The sequence below is a fragment of the Arvicola amphibius genome, chromosome 2 (assembly GCF_903992535.2).
Source record: "Arvicola amphibius chromosome 2, mArvAmp1.2, whole genome shotgun sequence".
In the NCBI taxonomy this organism is placed as follows: domain Eukaryota; kingdom Metazoa; phylum Chordata; class Mammalia; order Rodentia; family Cricetidae; genus Arvicola; species Arvicola amphibius.
In genome coordinates, this window is record NC_052048.2 from 15336024 (window position 1) to 15356225 (window position 20202).

General features: G+C 47.6%; 1 protein-coding gene across 1 annotated transcript; it reads right to left on the bottom strand.

Moving 5' to 3' along the window:
* Positions 1-1718: 1718 nt before the first annotated feature.
* Emp1 (epithelial membrane protein 1) lies at positions 1719-19480 on the bottom strand. Its single transcript, XM_038319668.1, has 5 exons — positions 19327-19480; positions 5176-5286; positions 2986-3082; positions 2749-2889; positions 1719-1978 (listed from the first exon to the last, which is right to left on the bottom strand). The coding sequence occupies exons 2-5, from the start codon at positions 5251-5253 to the stop codon at positions 1812-1814; spliced, it is 483 nt and encodes a 160-aa protein (XP_038175596.1). The 5' UTR covers positions 5254-5286; positions 19327-19480; the 3' UTR covers positions 1719-1811.
* Positions 19481-20202: the final 722 nt, after the last annotated feature.

Consider the following 20202-nt stretch of genomic DNA (forward strand, 5'->3'; position numbering starts at 1 on the left):
GTATGGTGATCAAATTGTAATTTAAGAGTTTATTGTCCCACAGTTTTTCCTGACCAATGTCTCTACCCTCAGCCCAGCAATTTAGTAACCCACCTTCAACATTCCCTTAAACATAATACACATAGAGAAATATACTTAGTAATAGTTCCTTTACATAAATACCAGCAATTATAGTATAACAACTCCCCCCAATAAGGAAATGTGTATAAGAAATGGATAAGGATATCCCTAAGAAAAGGAATGGAGGTGAGATGTCTCAGGCTCCTCCTAGGGGTGATCTTCTAAGGGCAATAGAGGAAACAATTTCTAAAGAGAAAGCCCTTTAGGCAGAAATCTGAGATGGCTTAACATAGCTGCTGTAGACAGAGCTCTGGCCCCTGAACCAGGACTATGACACTACGTCTAAGTCTTACATAAACGTACTCTTGTGGCCCCAACAATTCAGCTGCCTTCTGACTGGATGCCCCAAGAAACTGTCTGCCCATCACCTGGACTTTACTCAGCTCATGGTGTTTAAAATTTGTGTTTCCTGAGAGCAGTTACTCTGTTCTTATTATAACTGAAATGTAGTATGCTTAATACTCCATAACCAGACAGCACCTCCCCCACCCTGCCCCAGGGCTTGTTCTTTGGTTTAAGTTGGTGTATGCTTTGATTGACTTCTAGAATTGCCATCTTCATCTAGAAAACGGTTTGGGGAAATCTATCGAGAGGGGACCACTTCAGCCAGGGTCAAAGCTATAGTGACCACTGAACTTAGCTGTTCTGTTCTGGTCCCCAGTGTTGGTTATTATTAGGGAGAACTTCCTCAAAGGTCCCTAATTCAGAAGAAGCTTAGCAGAGTCGTAAGGTAAGGGGCTGCATGCATTCCTCGCCTGTTACATTTTACAAGAAACACTGTGTGCATTAGGGGGACTCCTAAAAACCACAACCTTACTATAGCACTGTGATGGGTGTGCCCTTTGACCCTACAGTTTGTTGGGGCATTTTCATCTTTGGCTCTAGAGAATCTAGAGAAACTCCAGAAAAGCTGCCTTAGCTTTTAGTGAGAGTCCATCAGCGTCCACAGCAGGAGGCTTCCATGAGGAACATCTCAGTGAGGTGTGACAGAGACTCTGCCAATCTCAGCCTATCTCCCAGTCCTCCAGGGTAAAAACTTCTAGTTCTTGATTGAGCCAATCCCACCACCTTGCCTTATAAAGCACCTCTTTCTAGTCTTTTCAGCAAAGCCACCAAATAGGGGAAGTGGCATCCTAGCCAAAGCCCCCGCTACTCCCCACTAAAGGCACTTGGCATCTGAATTTGGTGTTTGGCTTTCGGTCACAGGACGGGTAGCCTCCAGTCTTAGCCTTCCCAGCAAAGAGGCAGTATCTGCTCTTGCCGGGACTTGGACCACTATTGGAGCTTGGTGATATAGGTTTGGAAGACCTCGGTGAGTGGCCCAGAAGTTACCCTCAAGAGTAGAACCAGTCGTCTAGTCATATGGCAGCTGATAAAGTCCTAAGTGGTGTTGTGTAACTGAGGACAGATGGGCTCATATTTGGTGGCAAGAGGAGGACTCTCTGATGGCTTCAAGGAAGCATCAGCATAGTAGCTAACAACTTTCTTCCAAGGGCAGGTGCTTGGCGGTAGAGAATCCAACCCCCAGAAATGGTTTGGGTTTGGGCCTCTCCCCCACCCTTCCTTCCCCCTTCCCCTCCCCCCTCCCTTCCCTTGGTTATTCCTACACAATAACTTCTGCTTCCCTCCCAGATTAAGCTGCTTCCTCCTCCCCATGCCCGCCCCACCAGGTCCCCATAAGCTTGTTCATCTTATTTCTTCCTCAGGACCATGTAGAGAATGCCAATAATGAAAGTGAAGCAGAAGCAAATCCAGGTCAGGATGAAGCAGTAGCCGTGGTGGTTGCTGGTGGAAAAGTTCCTGTCAGTGTTGGCATAATGGTGAGTGTAGATGGAGACTCCAACCAGTATGCAAAACCCTGCGAGGAAAAAGGCACTGTCAAGGTGGGCACCAAAGCGCTTTGTTGTTTGTTTGTTTGTTTGTTTGTTTGTTTTTAACGATCCCATTTCCCTCAACAACAATGGGGAAAGAAACTCTAGCTGTTTTTTCCTAAAAGGTCACTCTGTTAGTTTGCCCAGATTCAAGCTTGATGTGGTGTTGGTGAAAGAGAGATACCTGGGTTCTCAAGTCTGCACTGGCTTGTGTGTAATTATTGTGAAGAATAAATCATAGAGCATCCTGCTGGCCACCTGCCTTTCCCACCTGGACCCTGGTATGTCTAGGGATGATGTTATGGGAGCAGCATGGCCTTTCACCAAACTGGGTATATCTGGGGTGATGAAGAAGCTGGTGTGCTGCAATAATTGTGCACACCCTGGCCGTAGCTGCATCTTTCTGAGGACGCCACCTTCTCACCTTCTGTATAGAGGAGTACTGATGCTGCCCAACCACTTGGTGGCCCCTAGGGACACCTAGCTTTTTAAACAATAAAGCAGGTGGAGGTTGTTAACCCAAGCAGCAATAGCAAATCAACAGGCAACTAGAGGCAAGAACAGCTGAATGCAGCTTCAGACAGCCATGTGCTAATCTGAGGCCCGACTGGAGCAATGATGTGAGGTCTAGTCAAAGGCTTCCTGCACGTAGCTCAGTAGTCGGGTATTCGTTCAGTCTTTCAAGGCCCTGGGTTCAGTCTCCAGCAGTGGGGGAAAAATGCTCCCATGTAACATGGTCCATGCCCTGGATACTCACAGCACACCAACATGGTGGACCCTGAGAGGAAGAAGCGGTTTCCCTTCTCCATGGTGAAGAGCTGGAACACGAAGACCACAAGGGAGATCACACAGAAGATGATGGAGAGGATCATGAAGGCTTGCACTGCCTTGAGAGCATCTGCGAACACAGGGCAGGAGCATTAGACAACCGGAAAGTATGGGCACGGCCCTACCCTCACCGCGGTGGGCTGGGCACTCCTGTGCGCACTCATACCTTCATCGCCGTAGGTCAGGGTGTCCGTGCAGTCACCACTAGTACAGTTCTTCCAAAGTCCTACGGAGGACGCTACATCATTTGAAACCACCCAGACCTGAAAGCAGAGGAGACGGCGTTGATCAACATCATCATGTGTCAGGACCAAATCTTAACCAAGACGCCTTACGCGGCTGTCGACACGGCTAAGCCTCGTGTCTCTGCAGAAATAAGATCCTAAGTCACAAAGGTTGCAAGAAAGGAACCTGGGCCAGAAAAGATGCCACCTTTCCTGTTTGGACTTGATTATTCATGATGCACACACACAGACGCATGCACACTCATGCACACTCACACACACTCATCTGAAGAAAGTTCAGCATCGTGGTTTAAAATTCTGAAGTTCTAAGGAACAAAAACTCTGGATGAGGAAAAGAACCCTGAGCATGTGCAAGGCACTTTAAAAGGATCACATTTAAGTAGTTAGCTAACGAGGGAAAAAAAAAACAGTTAAGTCAGGCCTGGTAGCAACTGCCTGTAATTCCCGCACCCTGGAAATGAACAGGAGGCTCAGGGGTTTAAATCGTGTCAGCTCAGTTAGTAAGTTTGAGGCCAACGTGTAGATTACATAAGACTCTGTCTCAAAAGACAAAAACAACCAAAGGTGGCTCAGCAACTGAGAGCATCTAGTGCTTTTGCAAAAGAACTGAAGTTCCATTCCCAGCACCCACACTAGGAGGCTCACAAGCTCCTGGAACTCCAGCTTCAGGGCTTCCGGCATCTTCACTTGCACTCCTGTGTGCACACCACATGCACATGCGGAAACAGGAAGCCCAAGCACACCCAATCGCTCACTAGCTCCGCCCCGCGTCAGGGGCTGACCCTGGGTGGATATGAAGCACATGCGCCTCTTGTAAATGATGTGTGAAGTTTCCCACATCATTATCCTGTGAAGCACAGGAGTCAGCATACACAATCGATAAATTATAAAGCTGGAGGAGGCAAGATGGGCAGGGGTTGTGTCCTCACTCGTAATACGCAAACTCGCCTAGCTTGTATTCACACCCACTTCGCTCTGGACTTTACAACCCATCAGAGCCTTCATCCCAGTACTTGGGAGGCAGGGGTAAGTACATCGTTTGAGGCCTGTCTGTTCTACATGGTGAGTTCCAGGACAGCCAGGATTATACAAAGAAACCCTGGCGGGGGAAGGGGAGCGCAGGGGACACAAAACTATTTACCCTTTGACCACCACAAGGGTTAAATGGACTCTCACCCGTTCTAGAGCCATCATTTGTCTACCTAATGATTGGTTGCCTTAACGTCTTTGTTGGTTTGTTTTTTGTTTGTTTGTCGACCAGGCTGGCCTCAGATCACAGAGATCCTACCTCCCAAGTGCTGGTATTAAAAGCTCATGCCACCACACCAAGCAAAGCCTGACTCCCAGGCCGGCCTCAAACTCATGGGCCTCTTGCCTCCGCCTCTTTCAAGCGATCCTTACCATCACGTAGTCACTTTACCTCTTAGTCCTAGACACTGGCTCTTTCTCCCTGAGACGGGGACAATACAAGCAAATTGGGAGCTGGCAATGACCACTAGGGGGCAGAGTAGACCCAGGTTCGGAGAGCAAAGACCCCGGTTCACCAGGAACCGAGTTAGCAGCAAATCCTGCCAAATTCCATTTCCCACACCGATTTCCACTCAAAACTCGGATTTATCAACCTAATAACCAAAACAGTGTTCTTGTTCTCACAGTCATCTAGCCCATAATCACGAATTTCTGCAGGAGGGAAAGGCTGGTGCGCATAGATATCTTTAACTCCTGACTGGGAAAGCCTGTCTGTCCAACAGGGCACCTTTGCCAGCCGGCCTGCTGGAATGGCCTGCAGGGAACGCACTTTCTTCCACTTGCCTTCTTCCTGTAAGAGGAGCTCCACCCGCCTACCCACCCTCCAAAGGCACCTCGGTCTTGACCTTTGGTGGAGCATTTCCCACCTCCCAACATCCCTAGAATCTCTCATGGATCCTTGCTTTTTACACTTTGGGTATTTGGTCGTTTGATATATGAGTACGCGTTTGATCTCTTTCCCCCACATCTAAGCTGGAGGGTCTCTGAACCGACTTAACACCCCCCTTCCATTTTTCTAAACATTTCATGAAACTCTTCCAAAGATCCCTCCCTGGATGAATGAACCAGAGGCCGCGACTCACGTTGGAGATGGTGGAGACGAAGAGCATTATAGCAGCGGCGATGTGCACCACAAAGATACCAGCCAGTAACACCAGCATCTTGGCTGTTTGGTGGCCTGGGAGCAGAGAGTTCTGAAAACAGAAGACAAGGGAGACCAAAAGGTTACTGCCATGCTAAGTAAAGCAAATCCCACCTTCTCACTCCACGGGCTCTCTGTTAACACAAGACAAGCGTGACAACTTTTAAAATTCAAAATTGCATCAAAAACTCCTAAAATCAGCTTTTCACCTAACCTGACTGATAGACTTAAGTGCCTAGTCATCTATGGAGAGACGTGAGCATCTGTTTTGTTCCCGTGTTTATAGGTTCATTTCTTTAATATACTATCTATCCCCCTTTTTTCTTTAAAAGGGGGTGCATTGTATTTCTTTAATAGCTGCTAATGTTTTGTTTGTGATTTAGAGACCAGAAGCAGGGCTTTGGATTTTGAAAAGGATTTTGTCATCTCCAGAGTTCTGCAGAAGCATCACACACAATCCCAGCTTGAATGAGGAAAACGTCCACGCTCCCGGCAAAATGCTCACCCAGCAGTTTGAAGAGAGATCATGTGCTGTGCAGAACAAGCCGCTATTACTCACTGGCCATAGAGCAAACGGGCTACTAATTTGATCCCGGATGAGACATAAAATGGGAGAGATGCTACTTCTGTTATTACAATGCTTTTTGGCATCTAATATTGTGACAACCTAATTACAGTGTAATGGTCCAATCACTTACTGATTTAGCATTCCAGACTAATATCTGCAACACCTGAGCCTTTGGCCCTGCATGCCTCTCAGTGGGAATGCTATCTGGGGGCATCTAAGGCAAAGTTAGATTTCCCGTGGCTCAACAGGACAGCTCTGGGGCTTTGGAAGAATAAAGCCTGAGATAACACCAGATGTGCCGTTCACAAGTGTGTGATGTTTGTGCAGCTTCAGTCATTCAGGACCCAGCCCAGAAGACAAACAGATGCATAAATCACCGTTCGGAAGAACAGGAACTAATATAAATTAGCAGCAATGTGCGTGGATGAACAAAAGCTCTAGGCCGCAATTTCAGCAGAGACCACTAATCGTAAAAAACAGGAACTAAGGGGACTGGGAGGGGCGCACACGGAGGAGCTGTGCTGACCCAAGTCTCTGCGCCATCTGTGTCGTGCCCATGACAGTTAGATGCAGACCCAGCCCAGGGAGACATCAAAAGGAAAGGACTGGAGGTTGCCCACCCTCTAGGCAGGGAGTACGTGAGGATGCCCCAACCAACGAGGAGATGGCAGCTGGTAGCCTGCAATTGCCTGCTCCCCCTCTCACTCCACCTGATTTAATTGAAGCTTTGGGTGCGCTGAAGCCACTTTCATGCTACACACTAGGTATTTATTAGGACACCGATGCTGTCATTATTCTGACATTTCAGGTGTCATTTATCTCCTCTCGCTTTCTCATTAGGCACACAGACTCCAACGTGATCTACTGCACACCTGGGTTCTTGGCTCTTCGCGGACACTGGTTTCCACTCTCTCGAAACCTCTTCCCCACTGGCCACTTCCCTCTGATTTGGGGAGAGGGGGTGGTGAGGGAAGCAGAGAACGTTTCCAATTTAACTATGAGTGCCAAGGTTGATGACCTGTTCCTGCTGCCTCTGGGGAGAGATTGGAACTCTGGGGTCTGTAAATCCACTCTTCTCGTTTATTGTTGGCTTTATTGGAGTTCTCGCAAACCTCTACAACTCCCCACTTGGCTTTAAGGGATGGAGAAAGGGGTTTTGCTTTGTCTCTGTTTGTTTGATTGCTTGTTTTTAACTAGAGGTTGTTAGAATCATCCCAAGTTCTAATCATCCCACGTGCTTTGATCTCTGTCTCGGTTTCCTCATAGATATGGGGATGGGGGGATGCTAATTATTCCCAAAATGTGAGGACTGCACTGGATTATAGAAGTGAAATATCTTGTGCTGTGTCTGGCACGTGGTGGGTACTAATAACAGGGTGGCCATGGTTGCTGTTATTGTTATTGTTGCTCTTCTATGAAGCAGAATAGCGTTGCCAACCCAATCCAGTTATCCAAGCACAGGCAGCCCCATGTCACGCACAAGGAATAGGACGTTTGTTTGAGGGCTAGTTTACCAGGCAGCATATGGGCTAAAATTATGTTGGTCCTCAGAAATTGTCGCCTTTGTCTAGTCCTTGCCATTAAGAACGCACCCTTCAAGTCACCAGAAAAAGATAGCTTTTTCTCAGCCCATTCCTCCGAAGTGCCCTCTATCCCAAGCTTGCCCCTCCAGAATGAAGCTGGCTCAAGGCAGGAAATAACAAGACTTACGTAAGGGGTGCTTGTGTTCAACCCTCCTTGACCCTTTAATGACTCTCTTTCCTTTTGTTTATACAAACAGCCTCCTTCTAGTGAGAGGTAGCTGAGGAGCCAAGAAGGGAATATAAACTCCCAAGCGAGGCCACAGGCAGGTGGAATTCAGGAGCCTTTCTGTCTCCCTGGATGCTCTGGGACCCTCTCCACTAGAGTCCATTTTGTTCACCCCACATCCATTGACCCCTCTCCCAGCCACTCCAGCTCATTCTGTACCTCAGCAGAGGCCCTAGTTCCTGTCCCCTGCCTACTGTCGGGTAGAAGTGCAGGCGAGGGGAATCAAACTAAAAAGTGACTCTTGTCTGAGAGTGGGGGCAGGGAAAGCTGTGTCTCTTCCCTCAGGCAAGGGAGTAAAATATCCCAGATCAATGAAGGTTCTTAATGAACGGGTCACAGAGTTCTCGGTTTCTGGCTGCTGTCTCCAGCTTGTGTGGAGGCTGTTTAGGTAGAGTTACTGCATTAATACATGGCTTCATCTTTACACTGTTCCAAATGGGTCAACTTATATCAGTGAAATCCATTGTCAGCTTCGAGGGGCTCCCTTTCTTGTTTGTTTGTTTGTTTGTTTGTGATGGTGTTTCTTTGTGTAGCCCTGCCTGTCCTAGAACTCACTATTTAGATCAGACTAGCCTCGAACTCACAGAGAGCTCCCTGCATCTGCCTCCGGAGCTCTGGTTTAAAAGGCACGTGCCACCATGCCTAGCACTTCCATGGTTTTTAACACCCCTCTTCCAAAATACTTAGAAACACAAGGGAACATTTTATAAAGTTTCTGTCTTGGATCATTCATGGCTACCCAGCCTCTGTATAATTTAGTTCTCAACCTGTGGGTCATGACCCTTTGGGAGGGTCAAATGACCCTTTCATGGGGGTTGCATCTCAGGTCTTTATATTACAGTTCATAGCAGTAGCAAAATTGCAGTTATGAGGTCACAGCAAAAATAACATAATGGTTGGGGGTCACCACAACATGAGGAACTGTATTAAAGGGTCACAGCATTAAGAAGGTTGAGAACTGATCTGGGAGGACGAATCCCTCAAGGTCTTTATGGATAACTACTGGATAACTACCAGTGGCAGCCGACGAGTGGGTGTCTGAGAACCTAACAAACAGCATAGTCCATGCTCTCAAGACTTCCACCCACCATGATCTTTTGCAATTTGTCCATTGACTCATGCCTTGTTCAAGGAATGAGACTATTTCTGGACTCATAATGTACCTCATTAGTATAAGACGCTTGCCTAGCATGTTCGGGGCCCTGGAACTGGTCCTCAGCACCACCCAAAAAAACAAAAGCAAACAAAGAAAACTATCGGCAGCATGTAGACAATTTTGAAAGTGTGGAATGCTACAACTTGTGTCTCCCTGAAGCAATATTGGAATTCCTATTTCTTCCTCCTATTTCTCCAAAATGCTATGGTTGGAATTCTCCGGTAGAGAACACATTCCTCCTCCTCAACAGGTGGACCAGACCCGGAAGCAGGGAACACAGCAGCACCACAGCTCTGAATGTCCCATGGAAGCCCACCCTCCCCTCTTGCTGCATGGACAGACCCAAGCTGTGTCAACTGTTGTTGGGGACTTCCATGCCAACACTGAAAATCCTCGTGGTGCTTTTGTGTTCCCCAGTGTGGGCCACCACACCTGGTCAGTCAAAATGCTTTAAAACGCTTAGAAGTGTGGTGGCTTATGTGGACACCAAGAGCACTTCCCTGGCACCTTCTCCACCCATAAACACGGCAGTCACACCATCCTCACTGTGTGATTGGCACGGGTGTGGTCAGGGTTGAGGGAAGCTGAGAAACAGCCAGAAGTCATGAATGGCCACACTAGAAAGAAGTGGCTGTTAGGAAAAATAAGGATCAAAGACTTGGAGCCAAGCTCAGTTGGAATCTCTATGTAGTTCAAACTAGCCTCAGACTTGTAGCAGTTCTGCTTCTACTGTCCTGAGTGTACAGAGCGCAACGAATCACTTGAGACTGGGTGAGACTCTTGCCAATGAGACAGTCTATGGATGGTACAAGATGCTTTCTGGGACCATGTCTGTGGATCTGGCTGGCTGAAACCAGTTTAGACATTTATGGGGTGTGGGTAGCTAAGATTCTAAGATAGGCCATTACTGGAAAGAAAAGAGCAATAATGGTTCAGCTGTCACTTCTGCCTCTTCCTGGTTCCCTGCCCAAAGCATCACAGTCAGGTGGGGGTCTACCTATATTATCTTACCAGTCTTCCTGGTTATTCCCACCTCCATTGTCATGATCCTAGCCATGAAGCTGTCTCTGAACTTCCACCCCCATACTGGTATTGGGTTATCTGACCATGTCCCTCCTCAACCTACAAACCTGCTTCCTTCCATTGTTGAGAGTGCTCTTCTCAGTCAGGAGATGGGACGCCAGACAGCTGTCCATGGAATCCTGGGAATCTGACTTCCAAAATGAAAGCTGCTCTTATGTCTTTCCTCCAGTGATTACCTATTAGTTTTTCCATCCAAGCGCAAACTCTACCTCTTCCTTATTTCCATAGGTTTGAAGTAGTTCCCTCCCTCCCCCCGCCCCGTTACATTATAGCCCTTCTTCAGTCCTAATAAAGTCACTAATGGCAGCCTGCCTGATGACAGAGTTCTTTCTGGACATGTTTGACTCCCTCACCCTGAGAAGTCTGAGTCCCTAAGGGCAGAGTCCATGACAGGTACCAGATAAACCTCATTAAGGAGCAAATAAAAGAACCAAGAAGCACAATGTTTTCTTCAATATGGAAAATAACAGCCAAGTGAATGAAGGCCTTATAAGGGGTACAGATGTCTCCTTTCTCTCTTTGTTTAGTTTCTAATTTTTATTTTGTGTATATGGATGTTTTGCCTGAATGTATGTCTGTGGATCATGAGCATGTGTGGTTCCCATGGAGACCAGAAAATGGTACCAGATCGCCAGGAACTGGAGTTACAAACAACTGTGAGCCAAGTGTGTGCTGGGAATTGAACCCAGCTCTCTTGGAAAAGCACCATTGCTCTTAATCACGGAACCATCTCTCCAGGGCTTCCTTCTTTCTTTTAATATAACATATACTTTAGTCCTCTATCATTTCTGTAAATTATTTGGTACATCACTACAAGTATGGATTGAGTATCTTATTATGCACAAATTTCATATTATTTATTTCCACTTAACTTTTATAACTACTTTTCACAAGCATATTACTTCCAGACTAAGGGAGGGCTTTGAAATTGCTTCTAAAACCAGCAAGCCCATCCTGAAGAAATATGGAAATTGCACTTAAACTCCTCCTGCCCTGAAGAACTACCTACCAAGGCTCTACTAGAAACGTCCTTCCAAGAGTACATATAGCCTGTGGAATTAAGTTATAACTCAATTGGTAAGAGTGATTGGTAAGATATGCCTAATCCAGGCATAGTGGCACACAGCTTTAATGCCAGAATTTGGCAGCCAGAGGCAGGCAGATAGATCTCTGTGAGTTCAAGGCCAGCTTGGTCTACATAGTAAGTTTCAGGATACTCAGAGCTACACAGTGAGACCCTGTCTCAAAAAACAAAAACAAAAAATAAAGAAAGAGTGCTTCCCTGGCACTCAGGAAGTCCTTGATTCGATCCCCAGCATCCACATATACAATCCTAGCACTTGGGAAGTAGCGGTAGAAGGATCAACCACCCAAAGCAGCTTCATTGTAGGTTCAAGGTGAGCCTGGGCTACGTAACACACATAAGCACACACACACAAGCACATGTGCAAGGCACAGCCCGGCCCTGAAATTACTGCTGCTGGAGCCTCCTCTGCCCTTCCACTGGACTACGCTCTTCTCAATGAGTTAGATTCTCATCTCCTGCTGGCTAACTGAAAGTGGGCGTGAAAACTTTCTCACACTATCTGAGCAAAGACCTGGCACTTCCTGCAAGGCAGGAGGGAAGAGGGAAGGTAGAGCAGCTCTGACAGGAGTTGGGTCATGTGACCTTCTTGAGTCAGCCCCGACTGTGCACGTCTTCCTCCATGTGACATCTGAAATGAAACCGAGGCTACTGGTGCCTCCTAAGGACTCTGCTGGGCAGCATGGAAGCCTGTCTGCCCTCCTCCGTGTCGAGACCCTTCTCACCGTGCTTTGGCTTCGGATGTGTGTGCATTCCCATTGAGGATCATTTTAGTTGGCAAAATCGACGTCTGTGTGACGAAAAAGCAAACAGAGAAGGAAGCTCTGCCCTTGGGGAGCAGTGAGGAGGATGTATCTGGAGGGGGGAAAGGCTGGGATTAAAGCAAGCTGAGTGGATGGGACCTTGGGTGAGTTTTCCTGGCCATTGTTATTGCTGTTTTATGTCATGTGTACTTTTCCATCCTCAGCATTGTTCTTACATACGGATGGAAAGGGAGGCGTGTATCTCTGCGTGGGAAACAGGGTAGGGGGATCCTAAAGTCTTCCTGCTTGTGCGTATGGGACTTCAGTGTGGGAAGAAAACACTGCAGGTCACCATTGGCTTTGTGTATTTCACGCTAGGGATGATGCTTCAAGTGCTGGTAGATTCTGTGGCCATCCACAATTGAGCAGGGAAAGAAACAGGAACCTGGATGATTCAGGGAAATAGCATTTCTTCATGGTCCTGAAGCAAAGGGACTACCATCTACAACGGCGGCCTGTGACAAACAGCTCCGTCTCTTTGGGGTGAATATAGCCTGTATGGACTCTCACACATAGCTAGAATATAGAGTCAAAGTGCAAGCTTGAAGAACCAAAAAACATGCTAGAAGGAAGGAGGAGAGGGATGGAAAGATGAAGAAAGGGAGAAAGGAAGGAAGAGAAGGGAAAGAAAGGAAAAAAGACATGGAAAAAGAACAGAAGAGGAAATGGGAAGGAAACAAAGAGAGAAAACGAGAAAGAAAAATATCAGAAAGTAAGGAAGGCAGAAGGGAGGGAGGGAGGGAGAGAATGGGGGAGAGAGAGAGAGAGAGAGAGAGAGAGAGCTCCAATTAGAAAGGCGAGGCCAATTGCACAAATATTCTATCTGGCTAATGGCCAGAGTTGAAAGATTTTGTCAAACCTGTCTGCTTGGTGGAATCTAGGCAGGCAGCATCCCAAGTGATGAAGAACACAGACTCTAAATTCAAATTTCATAAGGGTCAAACATGGACCTCATGGGGTTAGCATGAGCGTTGAAGGGTCTGTGTCTAACACAAAGCAAGCAATATGTTACAGGTCATATTTATTCATTAGCATAGCATGAAAGGCTCAGGCCAATGAGGTGGGCTTGCATCTTCTCTGTAGCCTAGGAGCCCGAACTATGCAAAGTCAAGCAAAAAGCATGAATATTGTTTTTGCAGATGTATCCACAGAGACGCTCACCCCCACCCCCATCTCTCTCTTATTTCCTCTTGTCCTCCACTATGTCCGTGGAGTGGGCGGATCTGGACAGCATCTGCAAAGCCTGAAGACAGACCTGGGCTGTGAGGCCTGAGCGCAGCCCACACCCTCTGGCTGCAGCTGGCCAGTACTGGGGAGGATGTCCCTTGGGTGAGGACGGAAGCTTCCGTTGCCTTCTGCTCCCAACAAAGGAGAAGTATTCGGGCAGCCAGATTGTCTTCCAGGGAGAGGTTGCCAAGATAATAACTAGGGTTTGGTAAGAAAAATCAAGGTGTGGCTGGGCCCTGGAGGCTTCTGGGTGCGCCTGACAGCAGATGGCAGTAACATGCTTCAACGGGCAAAGCCTGAGAGAGCTGGAGGGCTGTGGAGAGCAGGGGCACCCAGGTATGCTGGGTAGGCCGCTGGCTTGGTTCAGTTTCAGATAAGCTGGCTACTTCGAGTTGAGAGGTATTGGGCCTTTCTGTCATGCCATTTGACCAAGACCCCACCTCCTAGGTAACATAGTTAGAATGAAGCCAGTATCTTGAATCTCCAATCCCAGCTTTATTTCCTATTTTTTATCTGATAGGGGTGTGTGTGTATGTATGTGTGTGTGTGTTGTTGTTGTTGTTGTTGTCATCGTCTGTTTATGAGATGGGGGTCTCAGTGTCTTGGAACTCAAGATTCAGCTAGACTAACTGCCAGGGATCCTCCTGTTTCTTTTTCCCCAAAATTGAGATTATAAATCTAAGCCACCATACCGGCTATTCATATGGGCTCTGGGAATCAAACTCTATTCCTTTTGTTTGCATGGTGAGCACTTTACCATTGAACTCTCTTCCCAGCCCCTATTTTGATTTTTTTTTTTTTTTTGGTAGAATCATTATGTAGTCCCACCTAGCATTTAACTCATAGCAATCCTCCTGCCTCAACACTCTTGTGTTGGGATTAAAAGGCATGCAGCACCACACCCAGCTCTTGTCCGAGGGTTTGACAGTTACTAGAGGCCCTGTTCCTCCCACAACTTTGAGTTAATCAGAGTTGGACAGCCCCTCATAAAAATGCCAGTGGTGTACACAAAGGGTCGTTCAAAGGCCATTGCTTCTTCCTGTCACATTGCTTTCTGAGGCCCACTCTGTATAGACGGCTGGCCCTGTCAAACCCCTCATGCCAGCCCCGAGACTGGCTTCCAGCTTCAAACCCGGACCACACCCTCAGAGCTGGCAGAGTCCCCTCCCTGTGGAAGCTCAGCAGCAGCTGTGGGCAAAGGGAAGTTCCTGGGCTCAGCTGCGTAGCTTTGGGACTGTTCCACGAGCGAAACTCATTGTTGTAATTTAGCAAAGCTTCCTCCCCTCCCTTCTCTCAGACCCCAAGGGAAAGAGTTTAAGTTTCTGAAAACAGAGGTCTAAGATGAAGGTCCTCATTGGACTCTCATCTCTCATCTGACCCTTGAGATGGAGAAACACTGGAACGCTACCCATGAAACCCAGTGGCTCCAAGCATGCATCAACCATGCCAAAAACTAGGGGGGAGATCTTCAGGGAGGACAAAAACCGGAATTTTGCCCCAAGGGCTATCCTAAGACAGCAAGCGTGGGCTGCTGTCAAGAGGAGGACCTGGAAGTAAGACCAGCCTTGCCATGCCTCCCTTGCCCCTTTGCTTTCTCTGTCTATGCCCACTTGACTCTTTCTAGACTTTTCTGCTTGCCTCGTCTTCAAACACAGCCATCTGCTCACTCCCCTTGGGTTCTCAAACCCTCCCAAAGTGTCCCTCTTTGCTCCCACCCACGCCTGCAAGCCACACCTGCACCTGTTCTCTCTCCTCAGGACCAGGTCAGGTTCTGAGCCTGATTTTGCTCCTGGTGAACTGGTGTTTTCACAGGCCCCTCCTGAGATGGCGCCTTGTGTTTCATAAACCAAACCTCGTCCTTCTTTCCAAGAGCCGGGTGGTGGGCTATTTCAGGCGAGTTCTTTGAAAACTGTGCCTAAGGAATCTTGGATCAGATAGGACAGCAGAAGCCATGCACTTCCTCTCCCTCTTTCTCTCTCTCTCTCCCTCTCTCTCTTTTTCTCTCTCTCCCCCTCTCTCTCTCTCCAGTGCTTGCTAATGAATGCAGAGCCACGCACACGCTAGGCAAGTCTACTGCCAATGGGTGGAATCCCAAGGCCCTAGTTTCACTACACAAACTTTTATGGATTAAGTTAGCCATTAGTGTGAACTCGGGGATTTCTTAAAATAGAAATGGTAGGTGCTTAGATTTTTTTCAGAGCCTTGGGTGTCTTTGCAGCGGAGTTGTTTCATCTTCATGTCTTAGGGATATCTTTCTGTTCCCAGAGGAGAGTCAAGGCTAGACCACAGTCCCATCTTCCTACATCTAACATCCTCCCCACAGTGATGGACACAATCCCAGCATGTGCCAACAGCGCTATGGTGTAACTGCCTGTTTCACAGAAGACTCCGGCAAAGAGACTCAGCAAAGCCCTAAGCAGCCCCAGCTACATGAGGCCAAGAGCACTGGCAGCAAAGAGTCTCTTCAGCTCCGGATAAAGGCTCTCTCCACAGCAGGAAAGAAAACACTGACCCCTGATGTTGTGCTCAAAAGGAAGACTGGGAAGCAGCAGACCCAGAGTTTGTATTTTTCTCTCTCTCCTTCAATGTCTTGAGGGAAGAGATTCACGAGTCAGGGTGCCAGGGACTGAAGTGTCACGGGGTCTTCTTGGACACTTATATTCAGAAAATGAGTGTTAGAAATCCAAGGAGACCCTCAGTGGACTTATGTGCATTCTTTGACTCTGGAAGAACAGGATAATCCAGAAATTCAGGGTCACCAGAGAAGAGTATTCCAAAAGCAAGACTTAGGTCCAGAAAATTCTAGCTCCACGGTAATCAAGAATTACAGCCCTCCACGGAGTGCATATTCGGATTGGTGGCAGCAGACAGAGGCTTCTTTGATTGGCGGACTGTCACCACGCCAGGTTCTGAGACTGTGCAGGCATACAGTACAACCACTATAGACCAAAGCAGGGACAATCCCCCAAAGGCTGTTAGGAGCTGTGCTTCAGGGTTTGGGCTGACTTAACTATGTCCCAGTAGAGAGCAGTGTTGGGTGTGTCACTCCAAATTACAGAAAAGACCATAAACATGTTCTTAGAAAACAAAAGAGCTCATAATCGATAGTGTAGAAATGATTTGATGAGGAGGATAATTTTAATATTTTCAAAATGTTCTTTCTGCCAGCAGTAGCGGCATCCACTATAAACCCCAGCATTCAGGGTAGGTGAGAAGCAAAGATGGAGAAAGGTCTAAGGCCCTCGCCTGACTTTTATCAAGAGATCCTGACTCACAAAACAAAAGAGCTGAGCATGGTACGTGGCTTCAATCTCAGCACTCAGGAAGCAGAAGTGGATAAATCTCTGCGAGTTCAAAGCCAGTATGGGCTACAAAGCAAGTTCCAGGACAGCCAGGGCTACGTAGTCAGAACTTGGGTTTAAAAAATAAAGGAAAGACTAAAGCAAGAGAGTGTGGATAATGCCACTCCACCAAGTTAAACTAATTAAACCTAATTAAATATTCAATAAGTATTACGTATCTAGAGAAACAGGAGTGTGGAGCATTGGGCTGGGCAGCGGCAGAACCAGAATCAAAAAAATTTTTTTTCTAGGTCATTTCAGGCCTAAAAAACAAGAACTCTTAGAGAAGTCATTTTTTGCTGAATTTCAGAAACTCCGCCTGATATGATTTTCTGTCCAGCAAGGAAGGATGAGTGTGGCTGTACATTCTGAGGCATGTAAACTCTGGATGTCCCTTCCCTGTGTCCCAAGGGGCTCTGAGCCAAGGGTTCAGCCATCTGTCCTTGATGACGTAAAAGTTAGATTTCTGCATTCAGTAAGAGAATAAGATTGCCTTCATATTTTTGCTATTGTTTTGTCTTTGAGATAAAGTTTCACTTTATGTACCCTGGTTGGCTCAAGTTGGCTTTGAACCCTTAGCAAATCTCCTGCCTCAGCTCCCTGAGTCCTTGTATTACAGCTATGAACTACCATGCCCAACTTCCAAATTTAAGATTCTATGTAAGCAACGAGAAATAGAAAGGAACGGATCTAAGCCATCTTGTGCCTTTTTCCGTGACCACATCCCAGGTGGCGGGGTGCGAGGGGTCTTCCAGTTTTGTGGAGGCTACAGACCATCAGTTCTGCCTCCACAGAAACGTGCCCTGTCTGCTTCCCCCACAGTCCCACAGCAACCTGGAAATAGCCAAGAGGCTCCGCATTCCCGCCAGCCTCCATGGAGTCCCTCCTCAGGGCTGGAGACTGGCCTAATCCTGTCTCCAGAGGAGAGCCAAGATGGTTGAGAAAGCCAACCAGCTTTCCTCAAGGTCTGGGGACAGACGTCTGTCATCTGGCAGGAGGGCTGCCCCTTACTACTGTCCATAACAATGGTCTTAGGACATGATCTGATCCAGCTGGACCTTGATGGCCTTCTGCCAGCTCCCAGGACAGTTTAGCAGTCCGGGACAATGTAAAATCTGGGGGCTCTCTGACAGCCGGACTAGACCGGATGTCCAGCAGCCCTGGACAGTGCTCTGCCTCCACCCTGTTCTGCACTCAGGGTGAAACTGGAGCTGCCTGAGGGTGGAAAGCCATGGTGGGGGTTGGGGGGGAGTAAATAACCTCCTTTTCCAGAAAAGCTCATGGCCCAAGGACTCTCCCATTACTTGAAGGAAAAACAGCGGGAATTCAAGCAGCAGTTAAAAAAATGTATTCCAACTCCACTGGACGGGAATGGCAGGAAGGAGGGACACACAAAAGCATTATAGTTTCATCAAGGGACAATGGAATTTAAGACAGCTCCACAGGGCGTGCAATTAGTGGCAGCTTACCCCACCTCTCTTCTCTTTTCGCGGACTTGTTTTAGGCTGCCTAGTTTCAACCAGATCAGAACTACAGGCCGTGTGCAGTCTTCACAGGAAACTGTGGCTGTGGACTTCACAACAGCTCCCCTGGCTCACACCCATGCAGTCTGGAAGTAACAAACACTGGAAGCAAGAGCAGTCGTGCCCCAAGTCTTGAGAAGAGATCCAAGCACTCACCCACCACCCCCACCTTGGGGGGAGGGGTAGCTTTACAAAAACTTTTGACCACTGAATGCACAGACTGATTTCTTTTAAAATTTCCCTTCCAACCAGCGAGCTGTATTTCTGAAGAAAAAGGCGCCTCTCTTTATAGGCAAGCTGAATCCTGTCACTTTCTCAGGCTTGTTTACGAGAGGAAAAAAAAGAAAACCAATACACATCTGTGTTAAAATGGACCACACCTCCACAGACATTCAACCAAAACCTAAGCTGATAAAAACAAAAGCAAACAACCGGGTGCCTTGGTTCATTTTCATTTTTGCACGTGGGTTTGTGACTATACAATATGTTGGGCAAAAGTAATAAGATAAATATTCCCGTACGATCACTGCCACGTTGGAAAATTACACGCCCACTCAGAAAATTCTTTAATCGTTCTGATAGATCTTTTGGGTTGGCTCTGAAATGCAGCTGGCTGGGGTAGAAGCACAAAGCCATTCAGCCACGTTACAGGAATGCCAGAAGTCCCCCAGCCCCACCCTCTCCCGGCTGCCTTCTCCCCCCCCCCCCCCCATCACCCCACCTCCACATCTGGCCAAGGATTCCGGAATCCACGCCAGTCTTCCCATCCCACCAAATCAACCCCTCCCAAGTTTTATTTGAAACACCCCCTGCCTCTGTTTCCCTAACGGTTTTTCTTTAAACAAACCAATCCCCTCTTCCCGTCCTGTTAGGGGGTGGGGAGTGGGGAAAAGGAAGAAACGAAATACTTTAACAGACAAGAACAGACCAGAAGGGCCGGTAAATGCAAGAGCAAAAACAAACGGAAACCCAGATGTTTATCTACCATCACCCAAAAAGCATAAAAAAACCAACAAACAATCCACAAAGCAAAGGAAACTTTCCTTTCAGAAATTACCTATTGCGTTTTAACCTTCTTAAAGAAAAAAGTGGAAAGTGTCCTCATACGACACCATCCTCGCAGATTTCAATTCAAAGCAATTTAAATCAAAATGGAAGATTAGAGAACATCTTTCGAGCTTGCTTTTCGTGCACTTTGACGGCACGTAGAGATTCCTCCATAAAGAACATTCCACTCAGGCGTGTTCCAAAGTCCCTGTCCCTTCCACATCCTCAGCGCAAGAATGCAGATAGCAGCAAGAGAACGTGATTACAGCCGGGGCCAGCTGATGTCCCAGATTCCCCCACTACTTTCAGCTGAAAGTTTCAAGGACTCTGTTCTCTGAGAGCCGGAGAAGGCTAACGGAGAAAATAAGAGACCAACAACTTCAAAGACCTTAAAACGCAGAATGGAGGGAGCCTGGCCTGCACAGTTTCCCCAGAGTGAGACCGGTCCTACCTGGAGGGTCCGGAGACTGAGGCAGATGCCCTGAGCGATGGAGCTGACTGCTGGTCGGTCCGCTCTTCGGGAGCTATGCGGCCACAGTGAGGGGAGGGCCCTGCCTCCCGAGGTTATAAGTTTCCTGGGCTGGTGTGCTGGGGTGTGTGATGGGCGGTTTCTCTTCCCTGGGCTTTAAAAGGAGTTTCTATGAATCAGTCTGGATTTAAAAAAAAAAAAAAAAAAAAAAAAAAAGAAAGAAAGAAAAAAAGTTGGTGAGTTACGCCCTGCTAAGTTGGCAGTCAGTCAGAAGTGGCTGGGAGTGAGCCATCAATTCAAAGAAGCCTGTTGTAGCTCCCTGTGAGTCAGACACACAGACCACAGTGGAAAAAGGAGTGACATTGCTTCGGTGAGTAACCGGAGTCACACAAATAGATCTGTTTACCGAAGCCCATTTCTGCTCCCCAGAAAGGAGATTCGGTTGCCACAGACAAAAGGCAAAACACAGGTTAGGGTCAGGAGGAGAAGAGGGGCGGGGGCGGAAGATAGGGACAGTCTTGTGTTAAACCCCAGCTAATCATCAAACAGGATTCCCGTCCTCCCTCCCTGGCACCCGTGTCAGCGACTGTTCATCACCAGGATTATCACATGTGTTTCTCATGGGCTTCCCTACCTGCCCTCCTGCCCTGACCTGGGGGAGGCAGTGGGGTGAGGCCCGTGAAGCAGAAGAGCACCCCAGCAAGCGCTCAGTGTGGGGCTACTGATTGACAGCAAGCCATCCTGGGTCTTCAATTAGGCTCTCTTGCCCTCGGAGATTGTTCTCGCTGCTTGAGGAAGTCCAGGAATTAAGGACTTTGCACTCCAATCTCCATATGATAATCATTTGGACCTTGCTCC